Source organism: Eretmochelys imbricata, chromosome 20 (genome assembly GCF_965152235.1).
Source record: "Eretmochelys imbricata isolate rEreImb1 chromosome 20, rEreImb1.hap1, whole genome shotgun sequence".
Classification (NCBI taxonomy): Eukaryota; Metazoa; Chordata; order Testudines; family Cheloniidae; genus Eretmochelys; species Eretmochelys imbricata.
Genome location: NC_135591.1, coordinates 18,928,520 through 18,948,718, shown reverse-complemented (window position 1 = coordinate 18,948,718; position 20,199 = coordinate 18,928,520). Strand labels below are relative to the sequence as shown.

Here is a 20,199-nt window from a genome sequence, read left to right as displayed (position 1 = left end):
CATCAGCCCGAGGCAGCCAGCCCCCTCACAGCCCTGACACTGGACCCAAGAGGCATCCTGTGGCTGACATGTGTCCAGACTCCAGAGGGAGGCTCGTGGCTTCCCCTGGACTGCAGTTAAGAAGCTGCCAGGCAGCAGTGCCCAGCCTAAGGGGAGCCTGCTTCCAGGATGCTGACAGCCTGCTTCTCTCTCAGCATTTTGTCCCTGATCCAAAGTGCAATGGGGTCCTCACAACCAAGAGGCCAGGCACGCGGCTGGCCATGCGTGCAGAATTAATGAGCTGGGGCGTTCTGCTGAGCCAGGGAAAAGGATAAAGTGCTCCACAGAGATGTGGGGTGGGGGAGAAGGGGAGAGAGAAGAAGAGAAAAAGAGAGAGGGCGGTGCCTGGCCTGGAGCCCGTAGGCCTCGTGGCAGGCTGGAGAATGGGGGATGAAGCTGGGCCTGCCTGGTGGTGGCATATAGGGGAAAGGTGCGAGAGGGGGCCTGTCAGACAGCTCCCATGCACAGCCAGGGGTCGCTGGATTGCTGGGGAAGGTGACAGGGATGTGTGTGCGAGTGAGAGAGAGACGGTCACTGGCCCTTACAGGGCAAATGGGACCAGCCCTACCTGTGCCATAATTAGTTGCCTTGTAGCCTGAGGGGGTGGAGCTAAGGCGATGGGTTACCTGAGAACACCTGGGTCTCCTAAAAAGGGCTGAGCAAACTGTGTTCCAGGGAATTCTTTTTCAGGGAGACAGGTTGGCCCCAGGAGAAAGCAGGGAGTTCCTTGGTAGGGGAGACAGTAGGAACTTGCGAGGATAAAGGGCCTCCAGGGAGAAAGTCCTGGGAGGTAGGGCTCAGCTAAAAGCACCAGTTGCTCTGCGGGGCAGGGAGCGGGGAATGCCAGGACCTGTAGACTGGGAGAGGAGTTCCAGGAGAAGCAGCTGGGGAGTTAGCGCTCTGTGACAGAGTGGGGAAGGGTTTCATGGTAGCCCAGAAGGGGCAGAGAAACTGAATCCAGAAAGTGGGCTCCAGAGGGGCAGAAGAACCTGTTGTTTGTTAGGATTTTTAGTTGGACCCTTATTACCCTGGAAGCATTCAAGTTTATTTAGTGACTAGCTGGAGGGCTGTCATGTGATCAATGTGGGGAAGGCTGAGGGGACCCACCCTGGAAGGGGAAACTGAGGTAGGGATGCTGCAGAGCTGTCCCATGTCATGAGGGATGCTCTGGAGGGGGTGACCCTGTTCCACTGTGGCTGAGTGTGTTAACTTGCAAGAGGGGAGCTCATTAGTGAGCATGGCACTGTAGTGTGTGAGTGGCAGGGCAGGACCTTGTGAGAGAACCTGTGAAGGGAGCACTGTGGAAAAGTAGGTGTGTTAATTTGCAACTGTGTAAGTGCCAGGTTATGGTAGCATGGTTGTAATACGTCTGTGTATGTTAACACTAAAGTGTGTAGGTGTCTGAGTATGTCTGGTGTGTGCAAGGACAGCCCTGTGGTGCATTAGCACGTAGCTGGGCTGGGGGAGCTTGAGTTTAGCTGTCTGGGTATGAGACTGAATAGGACGAGAGGTGCTTTGAACGGTGACCTGGCCAGTTAGTTCTGGGTGGAGACCAGGAAGGAAAGCCCAGGGTGCAGCAGGAAATTGCCTTGATGATCCAGAAGGGGGCACTTCTCCTATCCCTTAAGGGCTGTTGAGCTCAGTGCTTTGCTTGGAAGGGAAGCTGCACGCCCACAGCATCTGCCTTTTGGATAAAACATTACAGTGAGATCACTGGAATCCCGTGGCTCTGTCCCCAAGAGTAGCAGCCTTAGCCCCAGGCTCCTGCTCAAATTCCATTCGGCCTCCCCAAACCCTCCCTTGAAATCTGTGTGTGACACAGGATTCTTCTCGCTTTCTGCCAAAAGCTGCTACGCAGTGTAGGTGTGGGCCGTTATACAGCTGCCGTGCTCCCCCGCAGAGGTAGCTGCATTCTGGTGGTGGGTGGCAGATCCTTCTCTAGAGACCATGAAGCACTTGGGGACGGAAAGCGCAATGTAAACATAAATTATTCCTAGTTCCATGAGCTAATCACACTAATGCAGGAGAGAGACCTCGTGTCCCAGGCCCACCGCAGCGGGAGCAGCGCCGCCTGCATCTCTCTCTAGTCCCCAAAGGCTTCCAAGTGGATTAGTAGCAGCCAGCATTGCTCCGTGAGTCAGCTGTTGTCAGCCCCTCCAAACTGGTGGTGGTTTAGGATCTGCTTTGCGCCAGTCCTCTTGGCGAGAGCTGACCTTCCAGAAGCAATGGCAGTCTGCTGCAGGTGGGAGCAGGAGGAGCTCCAGAATAGAGCCCTGCAGTAGGACTGTGATCCTGCAGGACCCACTGCCACGATAGCGGGAGCAGGATTGAAGACTAGTCCCATGCAGGGCTCTGCTCCAGCACCTATGCGGGCCTGTGGACAAGGGCTTTGCAAGACACTTCTGTGGAGGAGGGCAGGTGCACAGGGGGTGGGATGCACATCCAGGGCATAGGTTCTACTCAGGTTCCACTTCAGGGGCACTATGGAGCCTTTCCCCTCTTGGAGTCACTGGCTCCAAGCTGGCCCTGGGGCAGGGGCACTGGCTGGCTCAGGAAGGCAGGGAATGTCTCTGGGCCTTTCTCTTCTAGGGGGGTGCACCTCCAAACTGGCCCCATGACAGTGAGACTGGCTGGCTTGGGGGACTAGGGAATGGTTCACAGGGCCTTACCCAGGTAGATGGTGCCGCTCCAATCTAGTGCCCAGCATGGCTGGCTCAAGAGGCTGGGAGATGGGCTGTTGTGGCCTTTCCCTTCTAGGGCCTTGGTTTGAATTCAGCTCCATTCACTTGTGACTGAGGTGTGCTACCATTGGTCCCTATGTGAAATTAGTTAAGTGGGTCTCAGCCAAGTTCCTAGCAGCTGCGTGCCTGTGTCCTCTCTTGCCCCCAAAGCTGGGTTTCCCCAGGAGAGGACTGAGGCATGTTGATAGGGGCCATGAGCATGGGAGGGAAGATGCTGACCGTGCTCGCCACGCTGTGGATAAACGCAGCAGGCCATCCCCTGGGGCTGCCAGCCTGGTGCTCCCATCCTCCAATGAAATTCACTTTGAGAATGAAAATATTCTCCGGAGGGGAGAGTTAATGAGTTACTGCTCCAGTGAGCTCTCCTGGGTTCTATCCTGAGCACAGACTTCCCCTTGGGGACTGGGAAAATCACACTGCTGCTCTTGGTGCCTCAGTTTCCCCATATTGGTTATGGTCTCCACTTACCTCCTCTGGAGGTGTGTTCATTAATTACTTTACAATTCAAGGCCCTTGGGTGATGATGCATCTTAATTACAATCTCACAAGCCTCCAGCCCACCTTCTGCTTCATGGCAATGACCCAGATGTCCGCAAGCCAGCTCATATGCCTGATAGAGCAACGGTCAGAGGAGTATATGCAACTTCCCCATCAGCTCTGCGCCAATGTGTTTGCCCCTGTGACTAGGGGATAAAACCACCCATCGGGGGGGCCTGAGACCCAGAACCCCCCATGGTGCAGCAGTGCAGTTCAGTTGAGCCAATCCATCGGTGGAACAAGCCCTTATGACGCATTCTGTCATCGACAACCCAATCGCTCTGGACCATCCCACGAACTCCCGGCCTTGTGGGTAATTGCTTCCTCTGAACCCTGCTCCCTTTTGTCTTCATCATGTGCCTTTTATGCTAGATTTGAAAGGAGCCCTGGATAATTAACCAGCGAGTCATTTCTTTCCAGCCTCTCACAAAGGAGGAGAGCAGAAAACATGTGTATCGCATACAGTTGTCTTACCACCATCCAGTGCTTGCTGCCCTGTCCAAACTGTACCATGGGGCTGACGTTGGCTGCGAAGCAGCTGTGGCACCCCCGCACCCCTCCAGAGACAGCTGCATTTCAGCACAGAGGATTCTGTTGTTGTTTTACAGTGTGAAAAGGGGGGTGGGGACCAGACACTGAACCAGCCGAACCATTGGCAAGAGGCAATGGCAATCTGCCTCTGAGTGGGACCTAAATTGCCAGCCGAATTGGGAAGCAGTGCCTGGGGGCAGGATGGCTCAGAGGGCTTGGGGTGTGACGTGGGGGGTTGTTGCACCTTCTGCTGAGCCTACGTCTACACTGTAAGTCAGGGGTGTGATCCCCAGCTCATACAGATGCACTCCTGCCACCCCGTGTGCAGATAGCGCATTAGAAGCAGCGGCCACGGACTTGCTGCCCCGAGGATGTTCCCATGGGCCCCAAGTGGGTTTGTGCTCGGGGCAGCTAGCTCATGCTGCCGCTGCCCTGGTGGCACTACTGAATAACAGCTAGCCCAAGTATGTCTGTGCAAGCTGGGAGTCACCCCCCCCCCCAAGCTCCTAGTGCAGATCCCGAGGCACCCTGGCCATGCCACAGGCCAAGCTGTTGACCAGGCATCTGGCAGGACACAAGCACCTTGCAGAATTCGGGTCCCTTCAGGACGGGAGTGGAGGAGCTGCCCTAACAAGGCTGCCACAGCAGGGGAGCCTGGACCCAGTCTGCCCCTTGCAGTTACGGGGAGATGGTGGGCATGGCAGAGTCTGTAGAGGCCCTGAGGCCCCTTCACATGCTCCCCACTCCCCAGGCACCACTGTCACCAGACCCCTCTGCTGCACTCTGGGTCTCATTAGGCTGAGCAGCCGGGAGACTGCCGCTCACTTTGTTCCTTGGCCTATATTTAGCAGCGAGAAATGGGAACAAGGAATCTTTAGCAGCTCGTGGAGCGGAGGCTCACAAAGCGCCCCATCCCCGCTCCTGCCCCTCCAGCCCCTGGCACTACAAAGGGGAGGACAAAGAAGCCAGTCAGGAGAAGAGTCCATTAGCACCTTCCCTGGAGCAAACCCATGACCTGCTGCTAATGTCTGCTTTCAAGGCACAAAGTGGGGAGCGGCCGGGTTCACTCTGAGCGCCTCAGGGCAGTGGCTGTGGGAGGGAACCGGCAGAGTGGCCTATGGTTTGTTTGCAAGCAGCAGTTAGTGCCAGGGTGTTGGCGGGAGGTGTGTAACCTAGCAGGCAGAGCAGGGCTTTGAGAGTCGCGACCCCAGGTTCTAGCCCTGGCTCTGGGAGGAGCGTAGGGACATCAGCTGGGCATGTTCTCCCCATCCCCTGCCAAGGCGCCCCAACCTGAGCAGCAGGACAGGTAATCAGTCCCCGTGGCCTAGTCCTCTGTGGCTGCCGGGGGCTGTTTGTGCTAACCCCACTGGTGCCAGGGCCCATCCTATGTAGGGTGACCAGACGTCCCGTTTTGGCCGAGCCGGCCCTTTTTTTAAGCCTTGTCCCAGCTGTCCCAAATTTTTTTGGCAAAACTTGGCGTTTGTCCCATTTGCACTTGCCAACTGATGCCCAGTTTTGCCCAAAAAGTGGCATGCGACCCCTAGCAGGAGATGGAGGAACGTGCAGGGGGTGACAGCTCGGGCGAGTGGTTCTGGCCAGGCCAGCCCTGCATGGGCAAGAGGTGGGGGGTAGCAGCTTGGTTGAGTGGCACAAGCCAAGGGGGGGGTGAGCATTGCGGGATGGCCCCATGTGGGCCTGGGGGCTGAGCAGCATGGGTGGGTGGTTCAGGCCAGCCCTGCATGGGGGAGGAGTTTGGGCCAGTGGCTGATGCCAGCTTGGCCAGGGCTAGCCTTCAGGCTAGCCCCAGGGTGTGACCAGTTTTCCCTTTTGGGAAATATGGTCACCCTAAGCCTAATGGGGGCTGGGCAGCAGACTCAGCTCTCTTGGAAGTGGGCTAGGAGTGGGCCTGCTGAGCTGGCCGGCTGCTTGGGGTCCGTGGTCACCAGCCCCTCCTTGGAGGGAAGGAACAGCCTGGCCCTGGCAGCTCGCACTGGCTGAGTCACTCCCTTCTCTCCCAGAGCAACGATGCCTCAGGGAACACTTGGAACTGGGTGTACTTCATCCCCCTCATCATCATTGGCTCCTTTTTTATGCTGAACCTTGTGCTGGGGGTGCTGTCTGGGTAAGTGTGTGGCCCCTGCCCTGGACTGCATTCTCGACTGACTTCCAGGGGCCCAGGATGTTCTGTAGGGAATAGGGCATGGGACTGGAAGCCAGGGCACCTGGCTGCTCTTCCCAGCTCTGGGAGGGGCGTGGTCTCTGGTAGTTTGAGCGGGGAAACCTGGAAGTCAGGATTCCTAGGTTCTGCCACTGACTTGCTGCATTAGCTTGGACAAGTCACTTCTGTGCTCTGTGCCTCAGTTACCCCACCTGTAAAGCGGGGAGAGTGACACTGACCCACCTTGTAAAGAGCTGGGAGATCTGCAGAGGAGAAGTCCTAGGTGCGATCCTCCGGGAAGGGGTCAGAGCAAACCCAATGGGCTTTTGCCATGGCTGCTATTGGATTCCCTGGCATACGCCCTGCACCCACAGCCATGCTGCTCACCCACAGACGTGGGCACACGTATATCCGTACACACGGACACACGTGTAGGTGCACGTCTTACACACTAGGTGTACACCCCTGACAGTCCATGTAGATACATGGGCGCACACATACCGCATAGACGGACACGGTCACACATACCAGGCACATGTACACACTTACCCTTCTCACACCGGTACACACACACACACACTCCGCATGCACAGGGTGCCCCAAATAGCACCTTCTCGGGGGAGGAGGTGCATTCTGCCCCCTCCTTGTGATACCCACCTGCTCAGACATGTGCAGGGCAGCCTGGCAGACAGTCTGACTGTTTTGATGCCTGCAGGGAGTTTGCCAAGGAAAGAGAGCGGGTGGAGAACCGGCGGGCGTTTCTCAAGTTGAGACGGCAGCAGCAGATTGAGAGGGAGCTCAACGGCTACATGGAGTGGATCTCCAAAGCGGGTGAGGACTCCTTTCTACCACAATGCCAGCCGGGGATGGGGGGAGCATACTCTTCTCAGTTCTAATGCACTAGGTCCCTGCCCCTCTCTGGGCCTCTGCCCAGCAATGGCAGATGCTATTTCCCTGCCTCTGGGAAGCATGTGTCGGGTCGGTTCGCATCCCCTGCCCTGGCTTTCAGTTTGAGTTGCCAACCCACCCAAAGACTCAAAGGCCCAGATCACCAAAGGTACTGCGGCACCTTTGAAATCAGTGGGAGTTAGGCATCTAAACACATCTCTGGAGCTGGGCCCAAAGGTGGCATCTGGAACACCAAGATCTCCCCGAAAACTTGGGCCCCTTTCGATGAACCCAGCCTGTCAGTCCACTCAGCAAGGAGCCCCGGAATCTGAGTGAGCTCCATGCAGGCTCCCAAGTGAACATTCCCCCTGGCTCTGATCTTTGGTGCAACATCGTCTGCTCTTCCCCTCTCACCCCTCCAGGGCAGGGTTATGGAGTCACTGACCAGCTGCTAGGACAAGGGATGGGTGTCCTGGTGGGAGTGAAGTGAATGGTGCGGACCCCACACCTCTTTCCATATTCCCAGTCACTCCTTTCCACCTGAGCCCTCCTCCCTCCCGGGGAACTCCAGCCTGCCTTCCCCTTGCTAGGGCCCTCCAGCCAGCACGCCACCTCCTGCGTGCCCTGGGGAGGGGTGCCCCGTGGTAGGGGCCCTTTGGCCATGTGGCTTCTTTCTGCATTGGACCTCGATGTGGCACCATGGGGCCCCTCCCCCCTGAAATGTGGAAGCGTAGATGCCCTTCGCTCCGGTCCTTGACTGGAGCGGACTCAACTTGGCCCCATCCCAGCACAGCTTAAGAAGTTTCCCCAGAATTCCAGGGGCGTGTTGTTGCCTAGATTAATTCCCGGTTCTTTTCCCTCAGAAGAAGTGATCCTAGCGGAGGATGAAACGGAGGAAGAGCAGAGGCTCCCATTTGATGGTAAGCTGTGTGCCCCTGAATGCCGAGTGGCTCCCCGGGGGCTTCCGAACACAGTTGCACTAATGGTGGGCAGTCCAGAGGGCTGGCTTGAGGGCTCAGTATAAACAGGTGCTGTTCATCTGCCCATGTTCCAAAAAGTTCCGGAGATAGGAAAAACAGCAGAGAAATTCTGGTGCAGCCTCGTCTAGCGGTGGGCACTGTAGGGAGTGGGGCAGGAGCACTGGCTGTGTGGGGAGCACCTGGCTTCTCCAGCTCCTCTCAGAAGGGGGCAGGGCAGGGTCACCAAGGGGGTGCTCCTGGCTATTCCAGCCCCTTCCAGCCAGGGCACTGTACAGAGTCTGACTGGGAAACCCAAAGGATAATGTCTGTTTCTCTTGCCATGTTCCTGTTGTTGGAGCTCTGCGGAGAGCCACCATCAAGAAAAGCAAGACAGACCTGCTGAACCCGGAGGAGGCAGATGATCAGCTGGCCGACATCTCCTCAGTGGGTAGGTCCGCAGCCTTGTGTGCAGCCACGGTGGGCACCGTGTGATGCGGGAAAGGACAAACCTGTCTGCCGCTGTGACGCTTCCCAGGGCTGTGAGTCACCTGACCACCCCTTGCCCTTAGTGTTAGGGAATTGTATCTGTCCCTGCTGTGGACCAGCTTCCTGAAACCACCAGCCTCTGGCACCGCTCCCCAGGTCCCTGCAGGCCTCGCTCTGTCTGTACAGGCTAGTGATAGGCAATCGCTGAACCCCAGGTCCTCCAAGCGCTCCTGTTCCACTGAACACTCACACAACTCTGAGATTGGCTGTTCCCAAAGGAGTTAGACACACCAGCTTGGTGGATTCTATGAAGGATCACCACTTAGTTTAACACGCTTTGAGATATACAGTGAAAACAAGAAGAGATGGAAGTGATAGCAAGTAAGAATATCGGAAACAAATGGTTATTATATATAAAGCAAAATCGTAACACACTTTCTAGAGACTAACCTTAATGGGCAGGGCACTCCCCTATCTCCTACAAGATACCCCAAGTTCTGTCCCCAGAGTTTTCAACCAGTTTGATTGAGACCCATTCTCATAAGATCAAGCCCACTCACCAATTTTCTTCACCAATTAAAGGAATAACTGGGGGTTCACCTAGTTTCAGAAGTTCATTGTCTTACCCATAAACTCCTGCTGGTTTTGTGTTTTCCTCCAGCCCCCGCAATCTGTTAATTTGCATTTTGCTCAGACTGTAAATGGGCATCTATTGTGTACCAGACAATTTGCAGTTTGCATGTTCCTGGCTAGAGAGAGAAGCATCTCCTTCCCCTGCCTGGCAGGAGTATGTGGGCCACCTTTTGGTGACATGCCTTAACTCCCAGACCAAGGGAAGATCAGTTTTAGCATATACGCATTGCTCCTCGCATATTCTCCATATGTACCTCTTGCAAAGATTATGAGGATGAGCGTGACACAGGCTTTCAGTAGCCACCTTACATAACCCCTTTTAGTGCACCCAGGGATCCCTGTTCCCCTGTATACTCCTGGGCCCTCTGCCAGTTGGCATCCGGAGGTCCTTGGGTCACACTGCCACACACACTGCAGTTTCATTGGATGCAGGATCCTTCTCTTTCTGTCCCACAGGCTGACCCCAGTAAGTGCACTGAGATCCTCGGCCCAGGTGCCATGTTACTCAACTGAGGAGCGGGTGGAGAGTTAGCTATTTCGGGGAATGGGGAAACCCAATAAACTGCCCCCTCTAACACCTGTTCCAGCCATGTTGGGGCCTTTGCCCAGGGGCTGCTCCTAACCTTCCTCTCTTCCCTCTGCAGGTTCACCCTTTGCTCGAGCCAGCATCAAAAGTGCCAAGCTGGAAAACTCCACCTTTTTTCACAAAAGGGAGAGGAGGATGCGTTTCTATATCCGCCGAATGGTCAAAACTCAGGCCTTTTACTGGACAGTCCTCAGTCTGGTAGCACTCAACACCTTGTGTGTTGCTATAGTACACTACAGCCAGCCAGATTGGCTATCCGACTTCCTCTGTGAGTATGGCCAGCGGCCTGAGCACACGCTCCTTTCTTTCTCACATCCCCTCAGATGGTTCACTTGGATTGAGGAGTCCTCCTTTCCTCTCCTTGATGGCATGGCTGTTTAACTTCTGGTGCACCCCAGCCCTACAGGTGGCTGCATTTCACCACTGAGGGAGGTGTCCCTACTATGGACGGTTAAACAGCCGCTGTGCCCCACCCCAGAGCGGGTGACTGCTGTCTGCGCGGCACTGTTCTGTGCTGTTAACCAGCTGCCACACCCCCTGCACCAGAGGATTTTGGTGGGAACGGACAGTCTCCCTATGTGAGTGTCTATCAGATGGCAAAGCACTCTGTGATCCTTTGGGGTGAGGGCGCTCTAGGAATGGAAGGTTTCAGAGTAGCAGCCATGTTAGTCTGTATTCGCCAAAAGAAAAGGAGTACTTGTGGCACCTAACAAATTTGTTAGTCTCTAAGGTACCACAAGTACTCCTTTTCTTCTAGGAATGGAAGAGATTATTAGTGGGTCATTCAATGGGCAGTTTAATTTCTGGGTTTCTCTTAGTGGAGAGAGCAGCAGGGTGGGAGGGAGCTGGCAGGGAGATCTGGGCAGGTCTGAGCCATCTCTCTCTCTCTCTCACACAGACTATGCAGAATTCATTTTCTTAGGACTCTTTATGTCCGAAATGTTTATAAAAATGTACGGGCTCGGAACGCGGCCTTACTTCCACTCCTCCTTCAACTGCTTCGACTGCGCCGTAAGTCCGCACCTCCTTGCCCGCCACGGGGCCTGCAAGGGGTGGCTGGGCTCACTTGCACCCGTTAAACCAGGAGCAGTTCCGTCGGGCCATATTCTGGTTTCAGTTACACCGGTGTAAATCTGGAGTATCTCCATTGAGCCCAATTTTGGTTTCAGTTACAACTGTGTAAATCTGGAATAGCTCCATTGGATTCTGTGATTTGTTACACCAGTGTAAATTCACAGTAGCTCCCTTGAAGTTGACTTCACTGAAGTTAATCGGGATTTACAGCAGTGCAGCTGTGATCAGAATCTGGCCTTGTGGAGTTAGTGTGCATTTACAGCTGCATGGGGTTGGAGGCAGGATTGTGTCTGTGTGCATTTGTACATGCTAATGGGTAGGTACGGGGGGGCAGGGTGGGAGTCCATGCACAGAGGTGAGCATTGGCAGGTGGGTGCGCACATGTGCCTGTGATCATGTGTGTGCCCCTGGGTACAGGTGTTGGAGTGCATGTGTGTGAATACACAGCCTGTCCTGAGCATGCTGTCAGCCCCTCGGTGGGAGAGGCTGGGAGGTGTCAGCTCCAAGGGTCCCTGCACAGCCAAGGCCCAGGGTGTTTTCTAGGCCACTAATATGCTTCTTTGCTCTCGGGCAGGTTATCATAGGGAGCATCTTTGAGGTGATCTGGGCTGTCATGAAGCCTGGAACATCCTTTGGAATCAGCGTGTTACGAGCTCTCAGGTTATTGCGTATTTTCAAAATCACAAAGTAAGTTCTCTTGCTTCCAGTGTGTGTATGGGGGGGGGTACGCTTAGGGTTGCCAACCGTCCCTTATTACAAGGGGCGTCCCTTGCTTTTTTATTTCTGTACAACAAGATTGGGAGTTGTTGAGTGATGCAAAAAGCAGCAAGAAATACCCCCCAGAGTACTGCTTATTATTAATAATAATTATTAATTATAATAACAGTGGGAAGAGGGGTGGGGCAGGGGTGCTAAGAAAACAGTCTCTTATTTTTTAAATGCAATGTTGGCAACCCTAAGTTACGGTGTGTGCATGCTTGAGTGCATCTGTGTGTCCACATGCTTGTGTGTGTGTCCGTTTGTTGGTGTTCACCTTTACCTGTGAGCCCTGGGCTGTGCCACGACAGTATAAACATCTAAAGCGGGGGTGCGCAAACTTTTTGGCCTGAAGGCCACATCGGGGTTCCGAAACTATATGGAGGGCCGGGTAGGGAAGGGTGTGCCTCCCCAAACAGCCTGGCCCCTGCCCCCTATCCACCCCCTCCCACTTCTCACCCCCGACTGCCCCCCCTCAGAATCCCCACCTCATCAACCCCCCCCCGCTCCTTATCCCCTGACCGCCCTCTCCCGGGACCCCCCACCCCAAACCAGCCCCCCAGGACCCCACCCCCTATCCAACCCCCCCCCCTCCCTGTCCCCTGACTGCCCCAACTCCTATCCACACTTCCGCCCCCTGACAGGTCCCCCGGGACTCCCATGCCTATCCAACCCCCCAATTCCTCATCCCCTGACTGTCCCCACCCCCAGAACCTCCTCCCCATCCAACCAACCCCCTGTCCCCTGACTGCCACCCGGGACCCCCTGCCCCTTATCCAATCCCCCCACTCCCCGCCCCCTTACTATGCCGCTCAGAGCACCAGGAGCCAGCCACGCTGCCGCGCAGTCTAGAGCACCAGGGCAGGCCGGCGGCTCTCGCAACCACGGTGCCCGGCAGGAGCTCGCAGCCCCGCTGCCCAGAGTGCTGGCGGCAGGGTGAGCTGAGGCTGCGGGGGGACAGCAGGGGAGGGGCCAGTGGCGAGCCTCCCCGGCCAGGAGCTCAAGGCCCGGGCAAGAGTGTCCCATGGGCCACAGTTTGCCCACCTCTGATCTAAAGGCACATTTGGGTTTGTCTCATGCAACCGGCAAATAACACGGCCACAGACACAAACACCCAATCACACGTGTACATCTGCCCATCGATATGTGTGCACTTGTCTGCCGTCACCCGATCACACGCTGCCAGGGGCTCACCTGTGGTTCCTTTGGTCTCTCTCCACAGGTACTGGGCTTCCCTACGGAACCTGGTGGTGTCTCTCCTGAACTCCATGAAGTCCATCATCAGCTTGCTGTTCCTTCTCTTCCTCTTCATCGTCGTCTTTGCCCTTTTGGGGATGCAGCTCTTTGGGGGCCAGTGAGTAATTGGGGGGACCCTCCAAGCCAAGCCCTCAGCCAACCTGTTGCCTTTCCAAGATCCCACCAAGCTCTGGGACCGGACTAATAGTGAGCTGGTCCCAGCCAGTGCCCCTGTATCGCCTCCTGCAGAGAGAGGCTGGAACTGCAGTAGCTGGGAGTGCCTCCCGCAGCCAGCAGTCCTGCCCCGCTCCCCGACAGTGCCATCTGCTGGGAAAGGCTGGGACTGGATCAGACACTCCTGGCTAACTCTTTTCCCTCTGACATGGCAGGCAGGTAAGGGGGAGTGTGAGTAATGTGCCTGTGTGTGTTGGTTTGGTGTTTCCCCTGTGCAGGTTCAATTTTGACGACGGGACCCCTTCCACCAACTTCGACACTTTCCCAGCAGCAATAATGACAGTATTTCAGGTACGTGCTCCACCACTCGGTCGGTGTCGCAGGCGGTTAGAGCTGGGCAGGGAAACAGGAAGAGGCATCACGGCGTGAACTTAGGGGAAAGGCCCACAAAGGGGAAGCGATTGTCATTCACTGTGTTCATAGACTCATAGAATATCAGGGTTGGAAGGGACCTCAGGAGGTCGTCTAGTCCAACCCCCTGCTCAAAGCAGGACCAATCCCCAATTTTTGCCCCGGATCCCTAAATGGCCCCCTCGAGGATTGAACTCACAACCTTGGGTTTAGCAGGCCAATGTTGTGGGCACCTATTGAACTCAAATGCCTGCTGAACCCTTTGGGAGGAAACACACTGGGTTAAAAGATGCCCCACTATTTCCATGATGGGCCAAGAAAGTTCCCAGGCCCCATTTCCAAGATTTCCAGTAAGCCATCCAGCAAAAACAGACTGCACCCACTCCCTCACCCACCCCCATTTTGATGATGCGATGTTCACCATGGCTCAGAGAGGTTTGGAGACCTGTCTTCCCATCTCAGGGTTGGTCATGGGGGTGGCGTGGGCCCCTGCGCACTGTCTGAAAGGATTCTCTGCCTCCTGTGGTGCCTTGTTCTTTTCCCTTTCAGATCTTGACTGGCGAAGACTGGAACATGGTAATGTACGATGGTATCAAATCTCAGGGCGGAGTCCATCAGGGGATGGTGTACTCGGTCTATTTCATTGTTCTGACCTTGTTTGGTAACTGTATCCTTCGCTCGGTGGCCCCAGGAGAGAAAGAAAGCAGGCTCTAGAGGGAATCCAACTCCTAGGTTCTAACCCCAGCTCTGGGCGGGGAGTGGGGTCTAGTGCTTAGAGCAGGAGGGGCTGGGAGCCAGGATTCCTAGGTTCTGTTCCCAGTTCTGCCTCTGGCTTATTGTGCAACCATGGACTAGTCAGTTCCTCTCTCTGTGCCTCTGCGTCCCCATCTGTTATATTAGGATAATGGCGACCTTTCCCTCAGTGGCGGGACGTTCCAGGGTTGTGAGGATTAGTGGACACCTGTGTGAAGGAGTGCTTTGGGCTCGTCAGTGAAGGGTGAAGTGGTGTTCTTTGTGGGGCTCAGACGCCCCAGTGATGGGTGCATTAGAAATAGCTAGCTGTCTCGGTAGGCAAAGGGAAGAGAGCGATTCTCTGGATCAGGCCTGGAGCAGCTGGAGCTTGGGGCTGTGAAACTAGTCCTTGGTTCACTGGGCCAGTCCTTGGATGGGAGACCTGTAAGGAAACCCCAGGTGCTGCGGGCGCAAGCGAGCTCTGCATGTGCATCACAGACCATGCCCCCTATGCTGAGAGAGCCCTGGGAATATGCTGAAAGCCAGGCGTGGCTTGAGCTGGAGCAAGGATGGTTGCCCTTGGCCTCAGAGGTGTTTGGAGCTGGCTCTGCCTTGACTGCGTGACCAGATACCCTGCTGAACGTGTTTTTGGCTATCGCCGTGGATAACCTGGCTAACGCACAGGAGCTCACCAAGGTGGGAGCAACTTCCCTGGCTTGCCTGGCAGGGCCAGGGCAGGATGATCGGGAAGTGGGGGATTCAGGAGCCCTGAGATCTCAGAGCAGCCCTAGGGGCCCCTTTGGAAGTCGAACTTCCTTAGGGAGCGTCCTGAGGGCTGAACCGCGAGCAGTGTCCTCGCAGGGGTCGGCAACGTGTCCGTACACAGACACAAGTGTCCATGGTAAAAATGTTGAGGTCCGTGGGGGGTGCTCACGGGCAGCTCCCCACAAGCAGCTCCCCGTCCCTGCTGTTGCAGGTGGAGGTGCAGCCAGGCAGCTCTGCACACTGCCTCTTCCTCCCTCCCCAAGCACTGACTCCGCGGCTCCCAGCCCATTGGCCGGGAAGCATGGCCAATGGGAGCTGCAGGGGCGGCACCTGCGGACGGGGCAGTGGACAGAGCCGCCTGGCCACACCTCTGCATAGGAGCTGGACCGGGGACATGCTGCTGCTTCTGGGAGCTGCTTGAGGTAAGCACTGCATGGAGCCTGCACACACAGACCCCTGCGCTCCACTCCCCTTTCCCAGTCCTGATCCCCCTCCCACCCGCTGAACCCCTTGGTCCCAGCCCGGAGCACCCTCCTGCACCCCACCCCCTCATCCCCAGCCCCACCCCAGAGCCTGCACCCCCAGCTGGAGCCCTCACACACACCCGCCCACCAACCCTCTGCCTCAACCCAGAGTCCCCTCCCTCACCCTGAACCCCTCATTTCTGGTCCCACCCCAGAACCTGCACCCCCAGCCCAGAGTCCATACCCCCTCCCACATCCCAACCCCCTGCCTCAGCCCAGAGCCCCCTCCTGCCCCCCGCCAATGTCCATCACTACGTCCAGTAATTTTGTCAAGTGTCCATTGCGCAACATGGTGGTGCTGCCCCCTTGTTCTAGGTGAGGAGTGGGCTCGTGGCTGAGCTGCTAACACTGCTCTTTCCAGCACAGGAGTTGCCCCAGCCCGTGGGCTTTCTGGCTAATCTTCCGTCACCTGTTTCCTACCTCTCGCCCCCGGGAGCTTGTTGGACTCCTGGCTTCCTTACGCAATAAGAGAAACACATTCCCCTGTCCGCCCCTCAGCCCCAGCCTCTCCTTTGCCCCAGAGAGATGCAGATCACACACTCCTCCCTGGAGTCCATGGGAGCGGTGGCATCAGGATTCCTCAGCTGTGTGTCCTAGGGCCTACACAGCTAGCAGCTAGGGATGATGTATTCTGAGAGGTTTTCACCTTCCTCTGAAGCAAACGAGACCAGCTACAGCTGGAGACAGGACACTGGTTGGGGTGGGCCCAGTCATCCGAGGTGGTACAGAGAATCCTATGTCTAAATGCCAGGCTGCTGGGCCTGGCTCATGTTCTTGGGGTCTACAGATCTGGGGTGGGGAAGGAACTTCCCTTCCAGGTCAGATTGGTAGGACTCTTGTGGTTTTTTCGATTTCCTCTGCAGCGCGGGGTGCCTGCTGGGATCACTTGGGCTCATCTCACCTAATCCGTTCCCTGCCATTGCTGAGGCTCGAGCATTGGCAGAATTTGTTCCTGCCTGTTCTCCGTCCACAGCACACACCAGTTCAGGCTCTTGCGGGCTGGGATACTTCGGTCGAATCCCAGTTGCTGGGCTGGCTGTGCGGGTGCTGGTGGTGCCCTGTGCTAGCCAGGAGCTTACACCAGAGGAGCTGATGGTCCCGTGGTCTGACCTGGGGCTCCTGAATTCTCCCTTAGCTCATGGAGTGGGAGGATGGGCATCCTCGCCTTGCGGCCACACCCAGCTGGGGAGCTGCAAGTATCGCCCTGGATCTTGAAGCAGGAGTCTCCTGGGCTCACAGGCACCAACTTGGTCCTTTCCCTGGGGGGGGCTAGACCCCTATTGTGCCCCAGGCCCCACCCCTGCTCTACCCCTTCCCCCAAGCCCAACCCTGCCTCTTCGCGCCCCCTCCCCCACCCTGACTGCTCCCCCTCCCCTACAGAGCCTCCTGCATGCCAGCTGATCCGCGGCAGGAGGTGTGGGGAGGGAGGGGGAGGTGCTGACAGAGGGGGACCATTTTTTCCCCGGGGGTGCTCCATCCGCGGAGTCAGCACCTATGCCCGAGCGGTTTGCCAAGGCTGCAGCAGGCTTGTCACCCTTTGTGTGGTCTCACACACCAACCCCCCCGAAAGGGGGGGCTGAGTTCCACACCAATGGTTCTGTCGCCAAAGGGACAGGGTTGATGGGGATCAAACGCCGCTAATGCTCACCCGTGTCTGTGCCTATCAGGACGAACAAGAAGAGGAGGAGGTGGCCAACCAAAAACTTGCACTACAGAAAGCCAAGGAGGTGGCGGAAGTGAGCCCCCTGTCTGCAGCCAGCATGTCTATAGCGGTGTAAGTGCCGTAGGTAGCGACACCCGCGGCCAGGGCACGTACCGGAGCCCTCAAGCGCTCTTGTTCCGTGACGCTGTGTCTGACCGTGGGCTGCTGAGCCTCGGCACTGGCTCATGTTGCAGGATCTGTTCTCAGGACAGCTGGAGACGAGGGGAGCAGGGCAGGGCGCTGGCTGCGGGAGGAGCTCCCGGCTACTCCAGTCCCAGCTCCTCCCAGCAGGGGGCGCCGTGGGGAGCGGGGCAGGGCGCTGGCTGTGGGAGGAACTCCCGGCTACTCCAGTCCCAGCTCCTCGCAGCAGGGGGCGCCGTGGGGAGCAGGGCAGGGCTGGCTGGGGGAGGAACTCCCGGCTACTCCAGTCCCAGCTCCTCCCAGCAGGGGGCGCCGTGGGGAGCAGGGCAGGGCGCTGGCTGTGGGAGGAGCTCCCGGCTACTCCAGTCCCAGCTCCTCGCAGCAGGGGGCGCCATGGGGAGCAGGGCAGGGCTGGCTGTGGGAGGAACTCCCGGCTACTCCAGTCCCAGCTCCTCGCAGCAGGGGGCGCCGTGGGGAGCAGGGCAGGGCGCTGGCTGTGGGAGGAACTCCCGGCTACTCCAGTCCCAGCTCCTCCCAGCAGGGGGCGCCGTGGGGAGCGGGGCAGGGCGCTGGCTGTGGGAGGAGCTCCCGGCTACTCCAGTCCCAGCTCCTCGCAGCAGGGGGCGCCGTGGGGAGCGGGGCAGGGCGCTGGCTGTGGGAGGAACTCCCGGCTACTCCAGTCCCAGCTCCTCCCAGCAGGGGGCGCCGTGGGGAGCGGGGCAGGGCACTGGCTGTGGGAGGAACTCCCGGCTACTCCAGTCCCAGCTCCTCCCAGCAGGGGGCACCGTGGGGAGCGGGACAGGAGCACTGGCTGTGGAAGGAGCTCCTGGCTACTCCAGTCCCAGCTCCTCCCAGCAGGGGGCACCGTGGGGAGCGGGGCAGGAGCACTGGCTATGGGAGGAGCTCCCGGCTACTCCAGTCCCAGTTCCTCGCAATAGGGGGCGCCATGGGGAGCAGGGCTGGAGCACTGGGTATGGGAGGAGCTCCCGGCTACTCCAGTCCCAGCTCCTCGCAGCAGGGGGCGCCATGGGGAGCAGGGCTGGAGCACTGGGTATGGGAGGAGCTCCCAGCTACTCCAGTCCCAGCTCCTCCCAGCAGGGGGCGCCATGGGGAGCAGGGCTGGAGCACTGGCTATGGGAGGAGCTCCCGGCTACTCCAGTCCCAGCTCCTCGCAGCAGGGGGCGCCGTGGGGAGCGGGGCAGGGCGCTGGCTGTGGGAGGAGCTCCTGGCTACTCCAGTCCCAGCTCCTCGCAGCAGGGGGCGCCATGGGGAGCAGGGCTGGAGCACTGGGTATGGGAGGAGCTCCCGGCTACTCCAGTCCCAGCTCCTCCCAGCAGGGGGCGCCATGGGGAGCAGGGCTGGAGCACTGGCTATGGGAGGAGCTCCCGGCTACTCCAGTCCCAGCTCCTCCCAGCAGGGGGCGCCATGGGGAGCAGGGCTGGAGCACTGGCTATGGGAGGAGCTCCCGGCTACTCCAGTCCCAGCTCCTCCCAGCAGGGGGCACCGTGGGGAGCGGGGCAGGGCGCTGGCTGTGGGAGGAGCTCCCGGCTACTCCAGTCCCAGCTCCTCCCAGCAGGGGGCGCCGTGGGGAGCGGGGCAGGAGCACTGGCTATGGGAGGAGCTCCCGGCTACTCCAGTCCCAGCTCCTCGCAGCAGGGGGCGCCATGGGGAGCGGGGCTGGAGCACTGGCTATGGGAGGAGCTCCCGGCTACTCCAGTCCCAGCTCCTCGCAGCAGGGGGCGCCGTGGGGAGCGGGGCAGGAGCGCTGGCTGTGGTGGGGGAGGAAAAGCAGCTCAATTCTAATGGTGTTTCAAGAATCTGTCCCTGTTTTGGTTTCAGGAAAGAGCAGCAGAAGAACCAAAAATCCTCCAAGTCTGTCTGGGAACAGAGAACGAGCGAGATGCGGAAGCACAATCTGCTGGCGAGCCGGGAAGCCCTGTACAATGAGATGGACCCCGAGGACCAGTGGAAGGTGACCTATGCCCGGGCCATGCGGCCTGACATCAAGACCCACCTGGACCGGCCGCTGGTGGTTGACCCCCAGGAGAATCGCAACAACAACACCAACAAGACCCGGCCCAGCGAGCCCTCCATGGAGCAGCGCTTCAGCCAGCAGCGGGCCGAGGATTTCCTGCGCAAGCAGGCCCGTTACCACGAGCGCTCGCGGGAGTTTAGCAGCTCCCGCAGCTACGAGCAGCCTGATGCAGAGGGTCTTGAGGCCCGACGGCAGCGCGGCGGGAGCAAGGAGACTGATCTGAACCAGGACGGCACCTACCGGGACCTGGACTATCCCAGCCAGGCTCACGAGAGCAGCCAGGAGCAGGGTTACCGCGACAGCACCTCGGAGCGGATCAGAGCTGTCGACCCCCACCGCAGGCACCAGCGCCGCCAAGGGGGCAGCAAAGAGAGCCGCAGCGGGTCGCCCCGGCTGGCCGAGGGCGAGCGGGATCATCGGCGGCACCGGGCTCACCGCCGGATTGGAGAGGAGGGCGGCGGGGGCAGGGACGAGGGCAGCAAGGTGGAGCGGCGACTGCGGCACCGGGAAGGGAGCCGGCCCTCCTGCGGGAACGTGGAGGGTGAGCAGCCCGACGGGGAGAGACGCCGGCGCCACCGGCATGCCGCGCAGTCCACCTACGACACCGGCGGCAAGAGGGACGACAGGGAGAGGCGGCACCGGCGCAGGAAGTGAGTGGGGGCACCTAGGGGTGGGGTGGGAGGGTCCCCGGGCACGACAGCCGCCAGGGATCGATGAGGCGGGGGGGACGGGGCTGGGGGGAATTGGGAACTCTGCCCCCCGATCTCCTCGCTTCTGTCCAGAGGATTGGAGTTGTACCATGGGGGAGGGGTGCTGTGGTGATCGGAAGCCAGATCGGAGTTATTTCAGAGACAGGACCCCCCCATTTTCAGAGTGCAGGGCCCTCGCTCAGCCAGCAGTGGGCACAGGGCTGGGGCTGGAGAAAGGGGCCAAGGAAGGACCAAGGGGCTGGGAAAAGGGAAGCAAGGGGTAGAGCCAGCTGGCTCCCCGCTCAACAGGGGATGTATCAACTATCAAGCCCAGGGCCCTTCGCCTCCCCCTCTCTGCTGGGAGCATTTCAGACAGGCACCAACGTCTTCTTGGCCACATCC

At 58.3% G+C, this 20,199-nt stretch overlaps 1 protein-coding gene across 1 annotated transcript in view; it reads left to right on the top strand.

The window, feature by feature from the left end:
• CACNA1A (calcium voltage-gated channel subunit alpha1 A) overlaps positions 1–20,199 on the top strand; it is a 168,864-nt gene that overhangs the window by 77,942 nt on the left and 70,723 nt on the right. Inside the window, exons 7-19 of the mRNA XM_077838173.1 lie at positions 5,867–5,970; positions 6,722–6,837; positions 7,758–7,812; positions 8,204–8,301; positions 9,617–9,826; positions 10,457–10,569; positions 11,207–11,319; positions 12,611–12,742; positions 13,077–13,149; positions 13,759–13,876; positions 14,570–14,637; positions 16,898–17,004; positions 18,913–19,758. Of these exons, the coding sequence (XP_077694299.1) occupies positions 5,867–5,970; positions 6,722–6,837; positions 7,758–7,812; positions 8,204–8,301; positions 9,617–9,826; positions 10,457–10,569; positions 11,207–11,319; positions 12,611–12,742; positions 13,077–13,149; positions 13,759–13,876; positions 14,570–14,637; positions 16,898–17,004; positions 18,913–19,758 (2,153 nt within the window). The remainder of the gene's footprint in view (positions 1–5,866; positions 5,971–6,721; positions 6,838–7,757; positions 7,813–8,203; positions 8,302–9,616; positions 9,827–10,456; positions 10,570–11,206; positions 11,320–12,610; positions 12,743–13,076; positions 13,150–13,758; positions 13,877–14,569; positions 14,638–16,897; positions 17,005–18,912; positions 19,759–20,199) is intronic.